The sequence below is a fragment of the Euwallacea similis genome, chromosome 35 (genome assembly GCF_039881205.1).
Source record: "Euwallacea similis isolate ESF13 chromosome 35, ESF131.1, whole genome shotgun sequence".
Taxonomy (NCBI): Eukaryota; Metazoa; Arthropoda; class Insecta; order Coleoptera; family Curculionidae; genus Euwallacea; species Euwallacea similis.
The window spans coordinates 972622-993421 of NC_089643.1; the positions used below are offsets into that span (position 1 = coordinate 972622).

The following is a 20800-nucleotide window of genomic DNA, read 5'->3' on the forward strand; positions in this document are numbered from 1 at the left end:
TTCTGTTTGGAAAAGCAACGTTGAAGAGCTCTACTGTTTCAGCACAGGACAAGCAAAGTTATAGGTTTTCTATAATAGTCTTCCTAGTCTATAATAGTCTTTCTATAATAGTCATTTTGTGTATTATTTGGCAGTAATACTCGACTACCATCTAGTTTCAGTCGTTTCAACGGCATAGCAATCAGGTTGGTTCAGATCAGTAAAAAAAAAACGTGGGTTTCTTTAAGAATTCAATAGATGCTCAATTATTAGCGGAAAAGTGAAAAGAAAATCATAAAAAGTGTGTCGTTTCACAAGAAAAAATACACCTTAAAATACGGCAGGTTTGTGATTTACCCTGTATATTTATGTTTTAAGACATTCAACTTTTGCGTGTGGTACAAGGTGTTTATTAATTAGTTGTGCACTTTTCTAGTTAGAAGAATTCACTGTTGCCGAAGTTTTTACACCCAGTCTATTTAGATATTAGTGCAGCTAGCAGGTGATTTCTCTACCGGGGCCAATCCGATCCAGTCCAGTCCTGGACTACTCTACTTGAGGGGATCGCAAAATAAGTGACCATACCACTCCGTTGTGGGACCTGGTGAAAGTCGTAGGATTTTTGCGCTTCTCTTCTACCTATAATTGATGAACAAAAATGTGAAGTGACTTCACGTAGTGTAAATTTACTGGAATAATGAGAATTTTGAGCGTTCAATGCGAATTGACCAAATTAAAAGTTGACTATTAATTTGGGATAAATAACATTTAAATGCAGTAAAAATCGCGTTAACCTGATCGGTTGCCGTAACTGTACGCAACAAGTATCCGAATCGAATAAATAAACAAATGCGTTTAAACTGCGAATTCCCGCTGCTCTCGCTCTGGTCGAAATCGCAATCTCGATGCCATGGTGTTATATCGAATCCGTCTAATTCGAAATCGCGAAAAATGAAGCCTGAAAATATCAGTGATTTATGAATCGAGCGGTAAGCAATTCTCGCTTTGAATGAGCCAGTCCACGGCCCCCTTCCCAGGTAATCCGAGAGGGGCGGTGCTTCATGGGCCGGCCTGAGAATATCATTCTGACTTAGTCAAATACCGCACTCCGTACAACTCGCTAGCAGGGGCCCCCCAGTGACCCGGCTCTGAACTCATTTAAAACACCTGGAAAAAAGAGGACTTTGCAGTGATATTTTCCGACTGTGCCGTGCTGGATGATCTTCTATCAAAAATTGCAATACGCCAACTCGCGACCCGACCCCTGCCGACCTGCGACGAGGGTGGTTCGGACGCGCCGCCCTTATCGAGTCCCCACCATTCGTAACGGCGCTACGTTAGACAGCATCGCGACGCCGCGACGTCGAGGTCGTACACACTTCTATGCTTCCCCGTATTGCCCCCCAATCACCGAAAATTATAACTGATGATATGAGTGCGACGATATGTTGAGTGATCCAGGACCGTGACAGTGTCTTGTGCAGTGGAAAACATGTCGCGAAGAAAACAGGCCAGACCCATCCGACTGCTCGAAGATGAAGAAAACAATGCTTCTGCTGTCGCTGACACTGCTGCTGCCGTCGCTTCACCAAGTTTTCCTACTGCATCTGCTGTCGGTAAGTCTTCTCGTCTCCGGCGCTTATCGGAATGCCAACACCCCTTAAACCCTTCAACCCTCGAGTCATTAATAAGCGATAATATGAGAGTAATAATTGGTAAGGAAAACTGTGAGGCAGCCAACGTCCGGGTTGAGCACAACCGCGAACAGGAAAATGTGGAAAAATGGGACAGTTGCTGGACAAATGAGAAATAATGATACCGAGTAAATTTCCACGAGAAGAGAAATTATTAAATTATTACGCCGCTTTTTGGCGATTTTCTCTCGATTTCTAGGAGATGAAAAGTTGCAATAAAATACTCATTATCGACAATGGACTCAAAAAAAGGGCAGGTCAGTTGAATCTTCGCGACTTTACATAAACGGTAACATGAAGGAGACGACAAATATTGATAAAGGAAACTACAACTACCTCCAGGCTTAACATCAGCGTTGATTAAAAAATATGGAGAACTCCGAAAAAATTAATAAATTGATTTTTTCATCACTGCCGCTTGAGTTGTAGAAGATGTAGTATGTACAAGTACAAATTCAGGTCAGATGAATCTCTAGGATTTTAATAAACGACAATAGCAAAGGGAGACTTTATGACTAATAACCTGGAGGTTTGCCACAGCCGTTAATGGAAAAATGTGAAGACCTAAAACAGTTTATTGAACTTGAACAAATAAACATCATGCCTATATCGATTTCTGGTAATTGTCACTGGAGTTAAGCCTTTTACGACTAAGAATATACGCAAAGAAGAGTATGAACGAAAGTAAACAAAGAAGACAAGCCGAAAAAGTTTATGTGAACAGAAAAACTGAGGATAAAAAATACTTGAACTCAGAGTCTGCATTGGAATTGGTGCCAAAACCGAACACCCATTCATCTAATGAATTGATTTCAAGTGACGTCAAGTGAATTACAATTATTGAAAGGTGATGGAGGTGAAGATGATATGAACGTTTTACCTCATTATGGACCAACATTCAAAGAAATCGTTTATAAAAAAAATTTTAAATAATATAGCTCTCAAACAATTTAAATGAAAAATATAGGCATCTCTAATCTGGTATCAAATTCCTGAACGCTTAGGCGATTATTTCCGTATAGACAACAGATGTTGGCAACTTCCATATGTTGAGAAAATTAATAGCATTTCTGTTTATAGACAATAAGAGATTCTTAATCAACAATTTTAATGCACGAAATAATTACGGAAAAGAAAAGAAATCTTTAACGCCCCTAAGCGTATCTACTTCGGCTTACACCGTGATCCAAACTGCATGCTCACTTACTTCTCTAAATATTGAGTATTGAACATTGAACCATCAATAACTTGCTCTAGACAGAAAAGTGAAAATTCATCGGGAAATAACGAAAAAGCTGACTTTGCGTACTGAGTTCAAGATGGAAAGCGATATGTAGCTTTTTATAAATATATAATAAATGATAGAGGTGTTTATGAGATCGAGTCGCTACAAAATCGATGTAAGCACGATGGATATCCGACATGACTTCGGCAGATTGAAAACATTCTGAAATACTCAAATCCATCCAATAATATAAGGGAAAAGTTGCGTGGTTGCGATAGAAAATTTGAACAGAACTGCGTCTTGTACAAAAAAAAGTAGAATAAGTTACAAAATTTGTGTTACCGACATTACTTTTTCTCAGCTTTAATTGGAGATTGAGTTAGAGTCACAAAAAAAGGCGTTTTTCCTTGTGTTTTGAGCGTTGAAAATGGATTGTGTTTGTTGACTCTTGAAAATGATGTTGATGATTCCCATCAAAACAAGCGTCGCATTTACGAGTTCACGATTTTACATCGCCGTGTTGTCAAAGGTAAAAGTGTTCAACAAAATAAAATTCGTTTTTTCTATTTCTCCAGTAATCTCTAAGAAGAACTTAAATCGATGTACAACTTTGCTTTGATTTAAACGATCCCCTCTCATATGGTTCGGAAGGCTCTCGTATTTTCCCTTAAATTTGTAACGCTCCGTATATGGTGGCACAAACCATAATTTCGTTTATATTATAATTAGTTTCATAAAACTTTATGCACTGCATTTACCAAAAAAAATGCTGATTTTCCGCACATAAATGATAATTTTACGCATATACGTACTGCACAATAATAATAATTATAATTAACGTGTTATTGGAATTAAACAGATATTAATGAAGAGAATTCATTAACTTCGATTTCTTGTAAATCAAATGAAAATTTAAATGAAAAACTGATTTTTCTGATATTACCATTTTTTTATAATAAGCGGCCGAAACGTTGATTGCATATATTTATCTTAATTATTAATTATTTATAAGATTTTTGGTTATAAGTAAGAGCTGACTCTTTGATCGCAGCCAAAACAATGTATGGTTTACAACATTATTTATTATTATTTGTATCAAGTGTAGCGGGATTTATTATATGCTCATGTTTACTGGAGCTTATGGAAACTTACAAATATAATGTCTGAAAGAGTTTAAGTGAATTTTTGGATAATTAAAGTGTATTTTCCAAACGTTTGCAAAATTGCCACTCGTACGATATGCCACTGACTTAAATGAAATTCTCAGAAAATATTAACACGTTAACCGCCCACCGTACATTTGAATTTTTAGTCGATGGGGCCCAAAATGAAACTTTGTTTTAAAATGATTTTTTGATTACATTACTGTCATATATATTCGACTTTTATTATAAAAATGCCAAAAATCAGTAAAAACACACTTTGAAAATGAAACCCAACGTTTGGGATTCGGAGCCGATTTGACAGAAAAAGTGAAACCCATGGTTTGGGCTTCGTGGCGGTTAACGTGTTAAAAAATCCATGGTATTTTTTTTGGAAAAACAACGGTGATGTGGAACATAAACATCAATGCTTTGTAACTTTAGAGAAAGTAAAAACTATCAACAAGATTGTTCGAAATCATACTAAAAATTTCAGAAAAATCCCCATTTTTTTTTGTTCACACTATCATTTGTCACGGCTGTTCGTGTCGTCCTGTGACTCAAAGCTACTATTAATTCCTGAGTAGCAATAACCATTCTTTTCTGGTACATGCTCTTAAATGAAGACAGAAGATATAGCTTATGTGTCAACTGCATCCAAAGCATTTTACTAGTTAGGGTAGCAGGGGCAATGCCTTAGTTCTCGTCTTCGTCTAAGCTCATCTAATAAATAGAGACATATATAGCGGAGCAGGTGGCGTTGAATACGATTGAATGGCATTGGAATAGTGATGTAAATTAAGAAGTTTAATAGAAATATACAGGGTTACACAAATTGGAGTCTAAGTACGGGAGTCTTGGACTGGTTAGAGATACTTATTAACATTCTAATACTTACTTGTATTCAAATGCAGATTTGTATTCGAATACTAGTTGTATCCGAATGCCTGTAATGAATTCTTGGGTTATGGGCTGAATATTGCGATATCTTAACTATCAATCAACAGAGGGAATTTAAGTTTCTGATACTTTCGACATTCGCATTTCGAGGTATACGAAGTCGATGTCTTGTCAATGTTGAATTCTAGTGGCGATTATTTTTTACATTCCAAAAGTTGTTTCGAATTCAAATTCTTTGTTGACATTCGAATTCTTTACTTATAGTCGAATGCATTACTTATTTCTAAGAAGAAATTGAATCAGGAAAGTGACAATGCCGCGTTATGCTTCTTTTCTTTGTTAAGATACGTACATATCAGACTTGCAATGAGGTACCTCAGGCGAGTAAAGTCTGCTGAAGAAACAAATATTTTTTTATTGACAATACGGCGTCACTAGGCAGACCAAGGCAGTTTAAAGTGATATTTAAAAAAACAAGATCAATGATTGTCTTTGGTACAGAACACAGTTAACATTGGAATTTTAACTATTTTGGAAAAAAAAATTCAATTGTGTTTTAATATCCGGATAATCGATTAATAAGGCCCACAAAGTTTAAATTAAGCATTGAAAAGAAAATTCTTGAATTAACTTAATCACCTCCAACACATTAAAATCATCCTTCGAAGTGAACAAATCTTTGATTAAGATCTTCCAATTAAATGATTTTCTTTCCTGATTTTAACTTCTTGAAACTTAGAAGCATTTCCTGATAAGACTTATGGAGAACTTGACTTACTACTTCTACTACTACTTCTGATTGTGTTAAGGTCGTTTCACTAGTTGTAACAGATGTTCCAGAAGAGATTTTCATCCCATCTAAGGCGTTCTTTTGAGCAAGCATTAACCTACTGAGGGCAATGTTATCTTCAGACTCGCATGAATAATTCTTAATGATATTTTGTTGTTCATTGCTGATGCCATCTGACTGATTATCACCAACGTTATTGGTGTTTTTATTAACTTGTGTAGGGTTAGGGATGGTTCTGTTGGTGATGGTGGAGCCAAAGCTGACTCGGGAAAAGCAGTAGAATTAAACGAGTATAAACTTGTTGTTTGGGAGTCCTTGATACTGTTTGTACATTTAGGTTAAACTTTACTGAATTTTTTTCAAAAAATTGATCAAAAAGTTCAGAGGTCGTGCGTCCTTAATCTGCCATTTTAACCAAGGAACATGGAGGTAAATCATCCTGAAATTCAGGTTTGAATCTTCTGGCCTTAAATACAATTACAGAAGAATACTGTTCCCTAAAGTATTGCAAAATCCCACAACGGCCACATTTTTTGTCTGTTCTGGAGCCACCAGGTGGGCACGCTTGGCATCTCTGGCTTCAATAACTTGTTACTGATGATGAATTTGTAATCGACAGTCTTTTTTGTCCACACTGAAAAGGGTATGTGGATTGTGATAAAAATCCAGCTCATCAAATTTTCTTGCAATTTTGTTGCGTCTTAAAAAAAGAATAAAATCAGTCTTTATCAGTAACTACTCTGGCAGGGTTAAATATGTGAACAATGCTATTTTTTATCGCAGATTTCCTATGGAGAGCGTCGAACTGATAAGGAAGTAGGGGACAATTTAATATCATTAAGTCGCACTATCCTTCCACAAAACCGATTTTCTCGTTCGGGTCTCTTTTCTTGTTGGCATTATTTGGCTTTAGTTGCTCCCTACTAGTCCTTCTACATTTGGTATGCAACTTCGTGTTGTGAGTATACTCCTCCTTTCATAGCTTCCACAGCAGCTTGAGCTGTTCTTTAACCCAGTTGTTTCTTATCTTTTGGGCACATCTAAGGAAAAGAAGATAATATATGTATGCATGATGAGGTAGTTTAATAAGGCGCGGTGGGTCTTATTGGTCGAGTCCCTGGTGTGCTTTTTTTGCCGAAATTCCTGGTAAATGCAAAAAAACGAGTACAACAACTTTTCTTATCGTTTAAATAACGTTTCTTTTTGTCAAAACTCAGAAGAATTAGGTGTAATTTGATACACGGACGTGCGAACCGTACGACTTTTCTAGCGCAACTGACTGCAAAAATAATTTTACGTTCAGCCGGTGTTGTGAGGGGGTGGGCGTGGATGTCTAGCAAGAACCAACCTGAGTTGCTGGTTATTTCAAATTTAGATTTAAAATATGGCTACCGGACCTTATTTACCGACGGGCTTTACTCCCTTCAGGTACATCATCATTTATGTGGAAGGTTATAATTGAATATTGAAATTGGAAAATGCGAGGAAAATACCTTTAAATTGTATATCCCTGGATCCCCTATAATTTTGTGCAGAAAACTATGCACTTTATCTGCTGAGACTTGGGTCACAATTGTAATTCGGCCACAATGTGGAACATGCCGTCGAGGCTCTCTTTTGATATTCTTTCAATTTATCTTTGTTCAACGTGCGGGCTAAAGGAAGCGAGACATAATCTACGTACCTACGGTGTCACGTCACATACCCTACACACATACGGTATCACGTGAGGATTACAAGTTGTGCCGCATTGCCGCGTCGCGTTTTTCTTTCCGATAGTCGCAACAATGAGTTTTTCTTTTGCAGAGTTTCGCTTTAAGCAACTTTCGTGAATATCGTGTTATTAATTGAATGCATTATCATCAGAGTGTTTTCTATAAAGCCCGCGTATCAACCACCGCTGATGGAATACGTCAAACAGCCATTTAGCTGAATAAAAATAGATCGAAACTATAGGGCCTAAAGGCCTAAAGTTTTCGAAAGCTTTCGCTTTTATTTGCGGATTTTGAACAGGATCCCATTGAACGTACGTGTGTGCGAGACGGTTCGTTTGAAGTTGGAGCGCGTTCAGAGAATGACAATTTTCCAAATTCCGCGCAGTCCGCGACACAAATAAACTCTTGAAATTGCCGTAATAAGAACAAATTACGCACAATTTATGGACCAATAATATTTATAATTTAAGAGCTACAAAAACGGAGTCCGAGTTTGTGGCTCGAATATTATACATAAGTCATATTATTCAATTATGTCCGTGGTAGCAAACGATTACCTTTAATACGAGTAAGATATTTACCCTAAACACTCACAGATGGTGAATTTCTCATCGGACAGTCTGAAAATCGGCCGATTTACCGCCAGAGAGACCTCAATATCTCCGAAACGTGATCTGAGATGACACTAATAAACTCCAGGAAGCCATGAATCGTATCTAGCATTGGCCATCAGATATTGCCAGGTCGATCCCGAAGTCCACAAGTAATTTTCATATTCAATTGCGGAAATATTAACGATAACCTCTTAAGCTATGCTCACGATTGAGGTTCGGATTTATCAGCAACCAGATGTAACGTAATACGAAGCGACCATAATATGCGATCTGCTACGGATAACGCTCACGTACACCTGGGCGGGTTTTTCTTCTTTTAAATATTCTAAGCATTATGCTTCGTCTTCCTTAATATGAATATTATTTAATCAGAGATGGTATCTGTCGTCAGATTAATAGTGTTGACGGCGCTACAAAAAGGCCGGTCGTTTGGGTGAAGAGATCCTTCAACGGGTTAATGGTGCCCATTCACTAGATGGTTTGTTGGGCCCATTAGATTTTCCTTCAGTTTATTAAGAGGAACGATTGTCTCCACCGATGTTGTTTAATTTAGTTCTTTTATTTCTTTTATTGCTTTTTAGTGGTGCGGCTGTGGAATCGTGTGGGATGGAGGAGTTTATAAGAGTCATAACTGTGGACTGTTGAGGCAGGGATTTAATGATATTGGTTTAGGATTTGCGTGGATTTTCAGGCTAAGAGACATGCAGAATATGATGCATTCAAGTGAGATGTTTTGTGCCAATGCGAACTTTTATGCATATAGTACAGAAATTTGCACCATTAAGTAATTAGTTTGGGTTACTTCAGGTTAGTAGGGTCTTCGTAAGCTTTCCAATTTGAGAAAGGTCTTTTTTCCCATTTTACTGCCTCAATTTTTTTGTCAAGCATTTTTCGCTTTTCGAATTTCTTTTTTCATTTAGAACCTTTTTTGCATATTTTCGAGAACAGGAATTATAAGAGTTCTTTTGTTGATTTCATGTTGTTTCATTATTTCAAAACGCGATTTATTAAATCCTAAAATTTAAATATTTTTTATATTAAAAACAAACTAAATTATTAATATTTTTAAAACCGTTTTAAATAAGCCTTTTGGAAATTCGTTCGGCGTAGTCCAGCCTTTTGGAGAACAAGCATGAAAATTCATGTTTCACATAGGCTCAATATTGATTTTGAATTGAAAATCCCTACGGTGATTTTAAACTAAGAAAATTAAACTTAGATAATCTTAAACTAAAAAAGTAAGCTAATATCAAAGGCTCGATACTAAAAATTATGAGATTTCCGAATTAAACCTTATCAGTTGCTAATGGAGAAAAATCAAATTCTATCAAAGCGGTTTTTTCAAAACACATAAAAAAAACCACTTCAAGAATAAAATTTTTATTCATTTTTTGAATCCTACACAGTGACATTCCTCCGATTTCCTTTCTGCTTTTTCAGAAACAGGCACATCTTCGATTGTTTAAATTACGACCCTGATATGCTTGAGGAGGACTCCAATTCAATAATGTATTATAAGATGTTCCGTGCATGTTCAGACGATTCATTTGAAAAAATCCATCATCAGGCTTTTTTGTGAAAAATTTCAGCCTGAATCTCGTCGTGACTTTAAAAGTTTAAATTTGAAAGGTATCAAAAAACCAAACCCTAGAAAACTGAATTTTTCGTTAGTCATAATTTTTCCATAAAACAATCTGATTATGATTTTTCCTCCAAATGAAACGTCCAAACGTGCAATCGTGTGATAGATGAATCTTTGAACTGGGGACAGAAGCTACTTCCAGTACAACAAAAAATCAGAACCGTATTTAAAAAAATTACGTTAAGGTGAAATTCTCAGAAAGTAAACGTCAAAAAGAAAACGAATTAACAGCACTATGTAGGGCATAATAAAACCAATAGTACTTTGAATTTAATTTCTTTTGCAGAATCATAAGTTTCGGGTTTATTTTGAACAAACGATTTTGACAGATTTTTATCCAATATTTAGTAAACTAAATGAAACTTAGTAACGCCGTTTTCGAATCTTAATTTACCATTAAATTCACCAAATTTTGTCTAATTTAACCGACTTTCTAACTTTAACCGTTTACGAGATAGCAATAGCGAACCGTGGCAGTTGAACTTTCCTGAATATTTATTTTCATGAAACTGAGGCCTTAACGCATAAAGAACAGTGTGGGCAAACGTTGTGCATGCATGCTAAACATAGTGGCGTATAGCGGAATTTTAAAACAAAATGAGTAAAATATTTACAGTAAACAAATGATTTTCAGCAGTCGTAAATAAAGCCGTTTAAACGTAGAAATCTTGGTTTTCATGTACCAACGACGGCTGAAAGTCATCTGTTTACTGTAAATATTTTTAATATTATACACATTTTGCGTTAGACTGGACATCTTGCTGTGTGGAAATCGGACGCTGATTTCCCTCTTAATGTAAAGATGGCGCCACCTATAGTAAGTATCTATACATGCCACGGTTAACATGTTTGAACGAAAATCCAGGTTGCCAATTTGGGCGACAAATCGTAGATTGGGAGATAAAAAATTAAGGATTAAAATGAGCGATTATTAAATTAGCATTTGTGGCGCGAATAAAACAAAAACTTTGTTCTTACTTGTAACTGTTAATTATTATGGATAGTCCACTGGTAGACACGCCTTTTTTACTGATGCATAAATTAGCCACTAACGTTTGCCCGATGGGATTAATCGGTTTAGCTCGAGTTTTTTTGTTTTCGTTTACTTCTGCGCATCTGTGGATCTGTGCGATTCTAAGTATATCAATAATTCAGACATCGATCGATTTCCTAAGGTTAATTTAAAAACCAGAATGTCATGTGGAATTTTTAACTTTTCTAAAATAATTACCATCTCGTCTCCTTTAGCCTCTTCGTCTTCTTCTCCTTCCGAAGGTCTGGACGATTTTTTGTATCATTAAGCAAAAAGTTGAGCAGCTGGTGAAAACTAACGCCCTGCTGCCTACTGATGATCTCAAAAGAGCGAAACCGCGCTTGCAGTTCAGCATACGATGTGTTACCTCCAAAGAACGCCAAGGCATGATTCGGTTCTCAATAATGCCCTTTCAAAGGGGCTAAAAGGGCGGTAGCTTTGTTTGCGTTACACCATGCTATAATTTACATTTAGCACACCTCTAAATAGACATGATAAACGCTCTTAACGGATGGCGGTCCATAGGAATTGTTAACGTCAGCCGTTAACGTCATTAAAGTTAAGTTGTTTATCAGGAGATTTATTGTTAAACTATATTTATTTGGCGTCATTGCATACGTCCAAATTGATTCAACAATGTCTCTTTTAGTAATCCTTCTGGAAACTCCAAAGCTCTTCACGTTATTTAGCGAATCTCGTACCTCGAAATACGAGGGTTAGCTGGTTTTGAAAAATATCAAAATTCGCGCTTATTTACGTCTTGCCATAATTATCAAAATTCTTCACAAACACACCTTGCACCTAAGTAGTTAGGTCGAAGGTGTGTTTGTGTGATCTATTAGAACTTTTTTTAACGTCAGGTGTGGTGTAACGAAAAATGTTGAACGATTCGTATAAATGTATGAATAACCTACTTGGGATTAGTATAAACCTCGGCTTCGCCCCGGTTTACAAGTATCAACCCCGAACTTTATTTACCTCCTCGTTATCGGCTTCGTAACAACGATTTTTATTTTTTTTTTTGCTTTTTTTCGATAAATTTTATTTTCAGACTATATCAAATCTCCAGGTTTTCAAACTCATTTCTATTATGCCAAAAATCCTTTTTTCTCCGATGTTCGAACTTTTTAGAAATAAATAAATTCCAACTTTTCCAGATCAGCGCGTTTTTTCAAATTTCTAATTTGTCACGCAGAATTATATTATTTCTCGACCGAATCCAAAATTATGTCAAATCAGTTGAATTTGTATGTTTTAAAGCTCGTTTCCGCTGCACCAAAACTCGATGTTTTTCCTTCAGTTTTGAAGATTAGAAATAAGTAAATTTTCATATTTCAAATGTGCAAATTTCCAGGCAGAAATCAAACTCTAGAAATTTCAAGATCACATGTAATTATCCACTTCGCCCGGTTTTAAAATTAATTTCTACGTGTCAAAATACTCACATTTAGCACGAGTTTGGATATTTTTCAAAAACAGTTAGCTAACTCTCGTGTTTCAAGAAAAAGAAGCTTCAGGAAGTTTGCAATTCTGCAGACTGAATTTTTTTCTCGAAATTAAAAGACATGAGGAGTGGGCATACCTATTTACCTCGATGACCTTTCCAGGTTTTAAAATTCATTTTTAGTGCGCGAAACCTGTCAATTTTCACTACGTTTGAAGATTTTCTTGAAGAGTTGAGTTACCTCTCTTATTTCAAGAGCTCGTCGTCTCAAATTTACGATTTGTCCAGCACAATTCTCTTTGAAGAATTTATAAGATTTTTTCCTATTTTGATTGATTGTTTCTTGGTGTGGTCTTTGCTGATTATCTTCAGATATTAAGATGCGTTTCCATTAAGTTGCTCATTTTTCGAAGCCAGCTTGTCTCCAGAAATTTTTAACTCCTTGGGGTGAATTTTCTATCTCAAAATTAAAAGCCATCCGAGAATTCTTATCGAAAAATTAGATAACCACATGAGGATTCTTTGCACGTGTACATGGAACAATACGTAATGTGCGTGTTCGTTTTTAAAAAATTATAGCGTTTAAGAAACACGAACAGTAGCAAAATCGAGGAAAAATAATCTGGGAAACCCGAAATGGCAGACTTTCCTCCTTGCAATTTTCCCTAATTATTTCCTTAATTTCAAATCGTTTAAACCCTTGTAACCTCTCCCTCGAGGAATTCCAATATAGCATACAAATTAATAATGGTGTCTGAATTTTAATTCGTAGATATTAATAAAGTCGCCATTTTGTGTTTCTCCCCCCTTCGCCCTATAATAATCTCATTAAGCGGGGCGTCTATGTTGGCAGGCCAAGCGTAAAAAACCGATGCAAGGGTTAAAACGGGGGTAAAAGGGGTTGAAGAATCGACATACCCCTCTCAATGCCGCTGGTCATGTGTATGCTATACCCGCGTAATAATAAGGTTGGCAATTAATCGGTTGGGGCGCTTTGAAATTTGATTTTTCCTACTGGTATTTGCGTTCTGATGATCATAGGGAGTGCTCCCCCTTCACCCTGTTTCGGTAAAGCGGGAATTTTGTCACGATTCATTTAAAGCCGAAATTTTAAATTGAATCTCGCGAATTTTAATGTGCGTGCTTAATGGGCGGGAGAAGATATTATTAGCTTTCATTGGAGGGTTAGTGTTTCAATTCGACAAAGGAATATCGACTGTAATAACTTTGAAAGAGAAAAAGAGCGGCACAATTCCAGACCACCGCTCGGATGACAACATTGAGGAATTATTATTTAATAAAAAGCATTCCGGAATTCCTCGCATAAGAAGAGGCGAAATGTGGCGGTATCAAAGTGACCGCCGCATAATTATTGACGTCAATATATCCAGAAATTGACAGCAAATTATGGTTCTTTGTTCTTGCGCGACAGCCATTCATCATCAATTAGACTACCGAGTCGACGTTTTTTTACCCTTATACCTAAACGGTTATGAATCTCGTGAACGGTACTTAATTCAATAATGTAATAATCAGGCACGTTTTGCCAGGGCCGTACTCCATGTAAAAATAATATTTAGCTCCCGAATTCAATTCTCAAAACAAATTCAAACAGTAGAACAATAACTTCATCGCCAAACAGGAAAGCTAAAAACTACCAATACGGCAGTTAACGGGCATTTATTTAACTAGATCATTTTTCAACACACACACAGCTTTATGATTATGTTAACTTAGCTGTTCGATCGATGATATGCCTGCTTGATAGAACACTAAATGTGTATTTTTCCGGGATGTTAGTGTTGTTTGGTTTTATAAGTTTATCTTTTCGTTTGTTTTCGTACCTTGCATGTCTGCCTATAATTGGTGGTGAAATAATAGCAGAGGGAGGAAATCTTTGTATTGTTTTTAGTTCAGATAGGAAAAAATGCTATAAAGTACATGTTTTATTTTAAAAATCAACTAGAAAGAAGCAAAATCCGAGACAAAATTACCTAACCCCTCTGCCCCTCTTTTGAATTTTTTTGAGTAATATTTGAACATTCAGATAATTTGACAAGAATTTGACAGCTTCTAGCATACATACATACAGGGTTCGCCTTTATGAGCTGACACAATCCGTATATGGAAAACTACGAGTTTAAAGTGTTTTTGAAATTTATAGTTTTGTGTTGCGGAAAAACCCTGACAGGTAAAATATTTTCAACTTGATTGACTTCCGGTTAAACCGGAAACTGGCCCTTATTTAATTTTTTTTAATGAAGCATGGCAGTTCTTTTTAGTGAAAATGGGGTTTTTGCCGAATTTAATGACAATAAACACAAGTTCCATAATACAACATAGTGTTGATTCTCAATTATTTTTTATTTAATTTGATTTTTACGTTTTTTTCGACACCTGTAGAGCTTTAATAAAATTCAATTATCTGCAAAACTATTTGATGTAAATTGATGAAACAAATTTTAAATTACTGGAAAACTAACAAGTTTTTATAAACAAGTATAGATTTAAGAAAAATATTTGAAAAAGTTTTTGAAGAAAATTATTGGAATTTAGAATTTTTAAATTGGAAAGTCATTTTTCAAATAGCGCCTTAAAATTATTTTTGCACCATTAGATTGGTAGAAAAAAGAAAACAAATAGGATATACACCATAACGGTAAAAAATTAATACTATTTGAGTAAATCGAAGAAAATTGTAAACTACTTTATGCTGCGTAAGTAATAGATACATCAACGCACCTTTGCACGATCAATTTGCTTAATGTTTATTTCGATTGACTGTTGTGTTTTTTTACAATGTTAGGTTTTTCTCAGAAAAAAAATACATTGAAATTGTGATTTTCCATATACGGATTGTATCAGCTCCCAAAGGCGAACCCTGTATAAGGACGTAGCATAATCTCCTCTATTTGTCAGTACGCCAAGGTGTGTTCAGGTTCTTTAGAGAAGTCAAAATTACTTTGATTCAAATTCAACGTTCATCAGTTGATTTCGAATCTTTCTAAATCGAATTTTCTTCTGAAGACTCAAATTCGTCTTCTGTCAAGGACGGAAAGCACCTTTAATTCCAAATTATGTGTTTCGATGCTAGAATCATCCAGTGGGTCACAATTCGACTAGACCCACTTCAAGTGTTCATCAGCAAATTAAGGCGAAAGAAAAATTATTTTGTAAATGGAAGAAATCGTCGACAAAACAGTTTTCTCTCTTGTTTGTGCCCTAGAAATGTCTACAAAAGTATCAAACATATTTGATCCAATTCCAAACCGAAAACATTTTAGTTTTCGAATCAGTTTCAGGCAGTAATTGCATTCTTCTCTTGAGTGGTCAACACAAAAGATTCAGATTCGATTCTTCTATGAGCATTTACGTTCAGACGATAAACTCCGGCCTCACTAAATCGCTAAAATAATCCTCATTAATACACCATTCCGTCCCATTCAACCTAACTGTGAGTAAACTAATATCTGGTTTGAATTCCGCATGCACCCATTGTCTTTAATACCATCGACACAATTCACGCTATCATAAATCCACCACACTTGTATATTATGAATACTAGGCCAATATCATTTTATTACGACTTGCAACGCTATATCATAATTAAACATTCATGTCGACAACACACTTGATGTTATGTGACAACATGTTGCATAAATTCTAAATAAATAAGCTTTACGAGCGGGCACCAGAAGTACCGCAGCCTTGAGTGATTTTTTCCATTTTAAAAGTGAATAGAAACTTTGTTCACCCGAAAGTTGGCCGATAAATTTACCATTCCAAGAACGTCAATAAATATAATAGGTTCGCTCTAAATATGACAAAGATAAGAGGGACAGGTACCTTGGTGGTGCCCACTTTTCGTCCTTGACTTTTAATGCTTCTTGTCGGAACCAATGTCCAGCAGGCGAATATTGGGTCTTTGAATCTGTTCAGAGTTCGGCAAACTGAAACTCGTTTTCGCATTTATTGTGAATTTGAATGAATCCAACCTGAGTATTTCTAGTAGATTTTTATTGGTTTTATAGTGACTGCGAGGTAGTCGGGACTCGCGACAGTCTATAAACATTTTAATTTTATGCAAGTTGTAAAATTTAAAGTATGTGGACACCATACTTTGTTGGTTATATCTTTTTTCGTGGGGATCATAAAAGGCTTTATGGACAAAATTGTTTTAAACCGGAAAATGGTACATCACTGTAATTTAATAAACATTTAATAAGCGAAGCTAAAAGGATCGTAAACGTAACGGTGTTTATTGAATATAGTCATGCATCTTGGCATGCGTGTGCAGCTTTTAAATTGTTACTCTAAGCAGAGAAAGCCTCGATCTCCTAAATGAAAATTACTTTTTCCAGCCAAAAAAGCTATAAGAATATCAAAAACCGTAACTAACAAAATAAACCAACTGATTCGAATAAACCAGAAACCATTCCAATACAAAATCTACCAGAAATGACATCAACTCTGCTACTTTATTTACTTTTTTCCTGCTATATTCCATGCTTTGTCGCTTCACTACAGATGAATGACTCGCCCGATATCATCTGCGGTTTCAGATTTCATTCATAAATTTAAAAATTCATTCTTAAAGTCACGAATAGATGCCGAGTCATATACCCACCTTGAAGGTTCCGTTTTTCATCTTTAAAGAGAAAAAGCCAGCTTCGGTTTCCGATGTCGTGACACTTTTCAGGACCGAAGTTTGTGTGTCATTTAGGAAACTTTTTAGGATTTGCTTGGGCGAGACCTAGATGTTGTTGGCCTCCCAGGTTTTGCTCCAATTGTGGTTGCAGCATTAGGGGAGGAAATTGATGACGCTCTACAATCTGGTATGTATCACGATCTAAGATCCGCCCCTGTTAGATATAGCCACGTCTTCTTGGAGGATCCATCGAAATACGTTACGTAACAAATCGATTCGTTAGGCCTTCGGGCGGGCAGCAAAAAACGCCGGTCTCGGCTCTTAAGGCAGGCGAAATCCCATCTAAACACCTTAACTACCGAATTACCCCAAGAAGTTTATGCTAATGGAATAAGTTTGCTCAGTCATCTACGTGAGGGCGGTCGAGTCATTTGTGTAATAAATCAGCCCTTCATCTTCAGAGACAAATTGGCTTTTTTCTTTCGAGGTGCATCCGCCAATTTAGCAATACGGATGGGAAGCGGGATGTGCCATGGGTGGAATTTAGGCTAAAAAGGGCTGGTAAACACGTTCGTGTTTTTGCGAGCTGTGTATCGATACGGCGGACATATAGGGTGTCACAAAAATCTGAAAATGCCTGAATATTTTTCATCAAAAGGTTTATTTAAGCGACATTTCGACGATACTGATGTCCATTTTTATTCGCCATGTTCGACTTTTTTAAGTCGTAAGACAGGTCTTGTGACACCTTCGCTGAAAGCTCTTTCAAATATCATTTAAGGTAATCACCAACACAGATAATAAAGTAAACAACACAAGAAATTAGGTACGATAATTAAACACCAATCGCTTACGTCAAGACTTCCTTCTGAAATCGTGGCATGACTCATTCCAAAAACCGTTATTCCGAGTGTTTCACGTATTTTACGCACTCACAATCCGTACGTTATAGTTGTGATAACTTCCGCTGTTCTAATACTTTTTTCTGAAATTGTGAAGACGATGAGAAGTTTATCACCGAAACGTTAAAAAGGGTTTTTCTCCGAGCTCTCAGTAAGGGATGACTATTATCCCCCGCTAGTTTTAGCTGAGAATAATGTGCAACTCCGCTTCACCAATCCCTGCAATTCCCAAGCAAAATAAAATTAAAAAATGCTCTCGAAATACCTTTTTTTTAAACACACATTGCGTTACTTTTTGTGCCTTACGTTGCCCTACGTCACGTTTAATAACCAATTTTAACCAAATTAAAGAAGCCTGCCACTTAGCAGCATATTCTCCGAAATTCAGAAATTTATACTCAGAAGGCTCATAATTAACAGCCACCAAATAATATTGTAGACCTCTCGTTTGAAAAACACGATGCAATATGTTGGGAGCTTCGAACCGAGAAAGTTGACACAAAAGCAAAACTTCCAAGTTCTAGAAAGCACTAGCAATGCAAATGTGCATTCAAATCGCCCGGAATTCAGAGTGAGATTCACTTATGAAATAAAAACTCAGTTTTCCCAGTTTTCTTTTTTTGAAGTGTTCTTGTTATTGTGTCCAGCAATAAGGTCGCCCGATATCACTAGTTTGCAGTCTATATTCATACTTTCGTTTAGAACACTGCGAGGCTCATACATCTTCAAAATCAGCGCAAAGGCCTCGAAATTTTCCTTTGGATGAAGCGAATCGTGCCTTTTTTTGTCTCTAGGAATGTCATCTCCCTACACTCTAATGTGCACACATCGTTTTACAGAAAATCATGACACAAATACGTATTACCAGCCATTCCCAATATTAAGAGAGTTCCTAAATTATTGCAATTCCCCAGAGTAACCCTCTTTTTTTACGCATCATTGTGTTATTTTTTCTTTTTGGGTCAGGCAATATGCTCTCTCTACATTACTGTTTTGTTGAATTTTGTACAAATATTAGTATTCATTTAGAATACTAATAGTGGTCGTGTTGAAGACCTGTGCAAATAATGGCACATTTCCATTGTTACAAATCTCAAAGTTGCCCTTTCTTTTTTTCATAATCCCTTTGTTCTATTTTTATGTCAAGCAACAACATCTCCCTGTTTTATAGTCAGGCTCGTGCAAATATCACCATGCATTCAGGACACTACCCAATATACAGGGTGTTCTAAGTTACGTATTTTTATTTTCAAGTTTTTATTTTACACATGCACAGCTAACTAGTCAAAAAGAACAAAGTGCTGAAAATTCGGTTATTTTCAATTTTGGCCCAATATCGCATATATCATTTTTTATCCTGTTAGTGATTTGCGAAGTTTAGAGTGCAAATATACAGGGTGTTCCATTAAAAAAACGGATTTTCTTCATTTTTCTTAGAAGCCACGTTAAATTGTTTTTTGTTTTCGCCATCTTAATCAGCAGAAAAATGCTACTAGTTTGCTAATTTCACCCACTTTGCACCTATAACAACAAAAAAGCTGCCCACGATGCGCACTTAACTTAGAACACCCTGTACACTTCCCGAAACCAGCGCAAACAAAGGTCTCTCACATTCACATTTCTGTACCACTTCGAAAGACCCCAAATTATTTACACAAAAATATGACTAACCCTTCCGGTGGGCCCAGTACTCGGCCAAAGAGCTTTCAGCAAACTTTTTAATGACGATTCCTTAAGTAGCACTTACAACCTCCGTATAGACAATATTTAGGGGTAACACACCCGAGAAACAATACCCCCATTCACGAGCGATGAGAGATGATAGGCATGACGAGTCTGGAATCGACTTTATGGGAGTTGTAAATAAATCAATGTTTATTTCACACCCCATTAAAGCGTGTTTATTAAAATAATAGTCATTTTTTATGGGGATGTTCTGGTTTCTGTAAGGAAGTACGCCTTTAAAAGGAAGTCGAGGGTTTAGATTAAAATTCAGGGCAAAAAGCAGTTGTGCAATCATGATGAATTTGTGAAACCCAAGGGTGAAAGTCATGTGAAAAATTGTTATAATATTTGGCCACATGTATCCAAGGCAGCTGACAATAATTTCTTCACGGGTATTAACCTCATATTGTCCAATTCTTGTTCACTCTCTCGGATAAATTGTGGTAATTTCTGTCGTACCACATTGTCATAGGATTAGTATTTTACTCTGCAAGAATTAAAATGTTATCGGAAACACGCTGGGCTGCAACCCCAGACCCTTCGAGATTATAACGGTTATTTTGATTATTGATTTAGTGTATTTTAACATGGGTCAGCAATAACACAAGGAAGTAATGTAAAACGCCGTCAGGGTTAGTTGAACTCGCTCGATATCAAAAGCTTCGTATCGCATTACTTTTCATAATAAATGGATTTTAATTCTAAACATGGCAGCGCCATCCACATTTTTAAATATATTCTTGAAAATTATCTGCCCCCATGTTTTATTTATACTCGGAAATATTATTTGGATAGGTAATGATGGGAAATCTAAGTAGTTTTTAAACTGAATATATTATTTAGACTAGTTTTGGTATTTCCAATGCAAACAAACACTGAAAGGGGCGATAATATTCATAATCTCCGTGATAGAAAACAGTGGGGTAGAATGAAAGTTGCTCACAAAACGACAAAAATCAGTTGGGAACAATAAACAAGCAAGACGAAACATGGATTACTGATCGTTGAAACACCCCGAATCTCCTAAACGTTCACTTCCCTGGTGAAACAGGCGGGGCCGCTCTCCCCGAGGAAGGTTCAACTGGCCTGGACGTTCGTTCGGGAAGTTGTCACCAACGAAGCTATCAAACGAGTGGTAGGTGAATTTCGCCTATATAAGGCACTGGGTCCTAGTGGGCACTTAAGCAGCAGCCGAAAAATGGTAATTTTCCAAATAGAAAGTGGTTATAGAATTTTTGTCCGCTGTCTATACGACAAAACACTGGGCGTGGGTGTAATAACCAGCGACCTTCGAATTCATGTGTGAATGCGAGTTTTGTTGCATTAGCAGCTACACAGACAAAATCC

General features: G+C 36.4%; 1 protein-coding gene across 3 annotated transcripts in view; it reads left to right on the forward strand.

Annotated features, from left to right (window-relative positions):
- Window positions 1-1007: 1007 nt before the first annotated feature.
- The window catches only part of LOC136418506 (homeotic protein spalt-major-like), a 107666-nt gene continuing 87873 nt past the window's right edge, over window positions 1008-20800 (forward strand). For all 3 annotated transcript variants that reach the window (XM_066404583.1, XM_066404584.1, XM_066404585.1), the window contains exon 1: window positions 1008-1595. In XM_066404583.1, coding sequence (XP_066260680.1) covers window positions 1472-1595 — 124 coding nt within the window. In that variant the 5' untranslated portion in view covers window positions 1008-1471. The remainder of the gene's footprint in view (window positions 1596-20800) is intronic.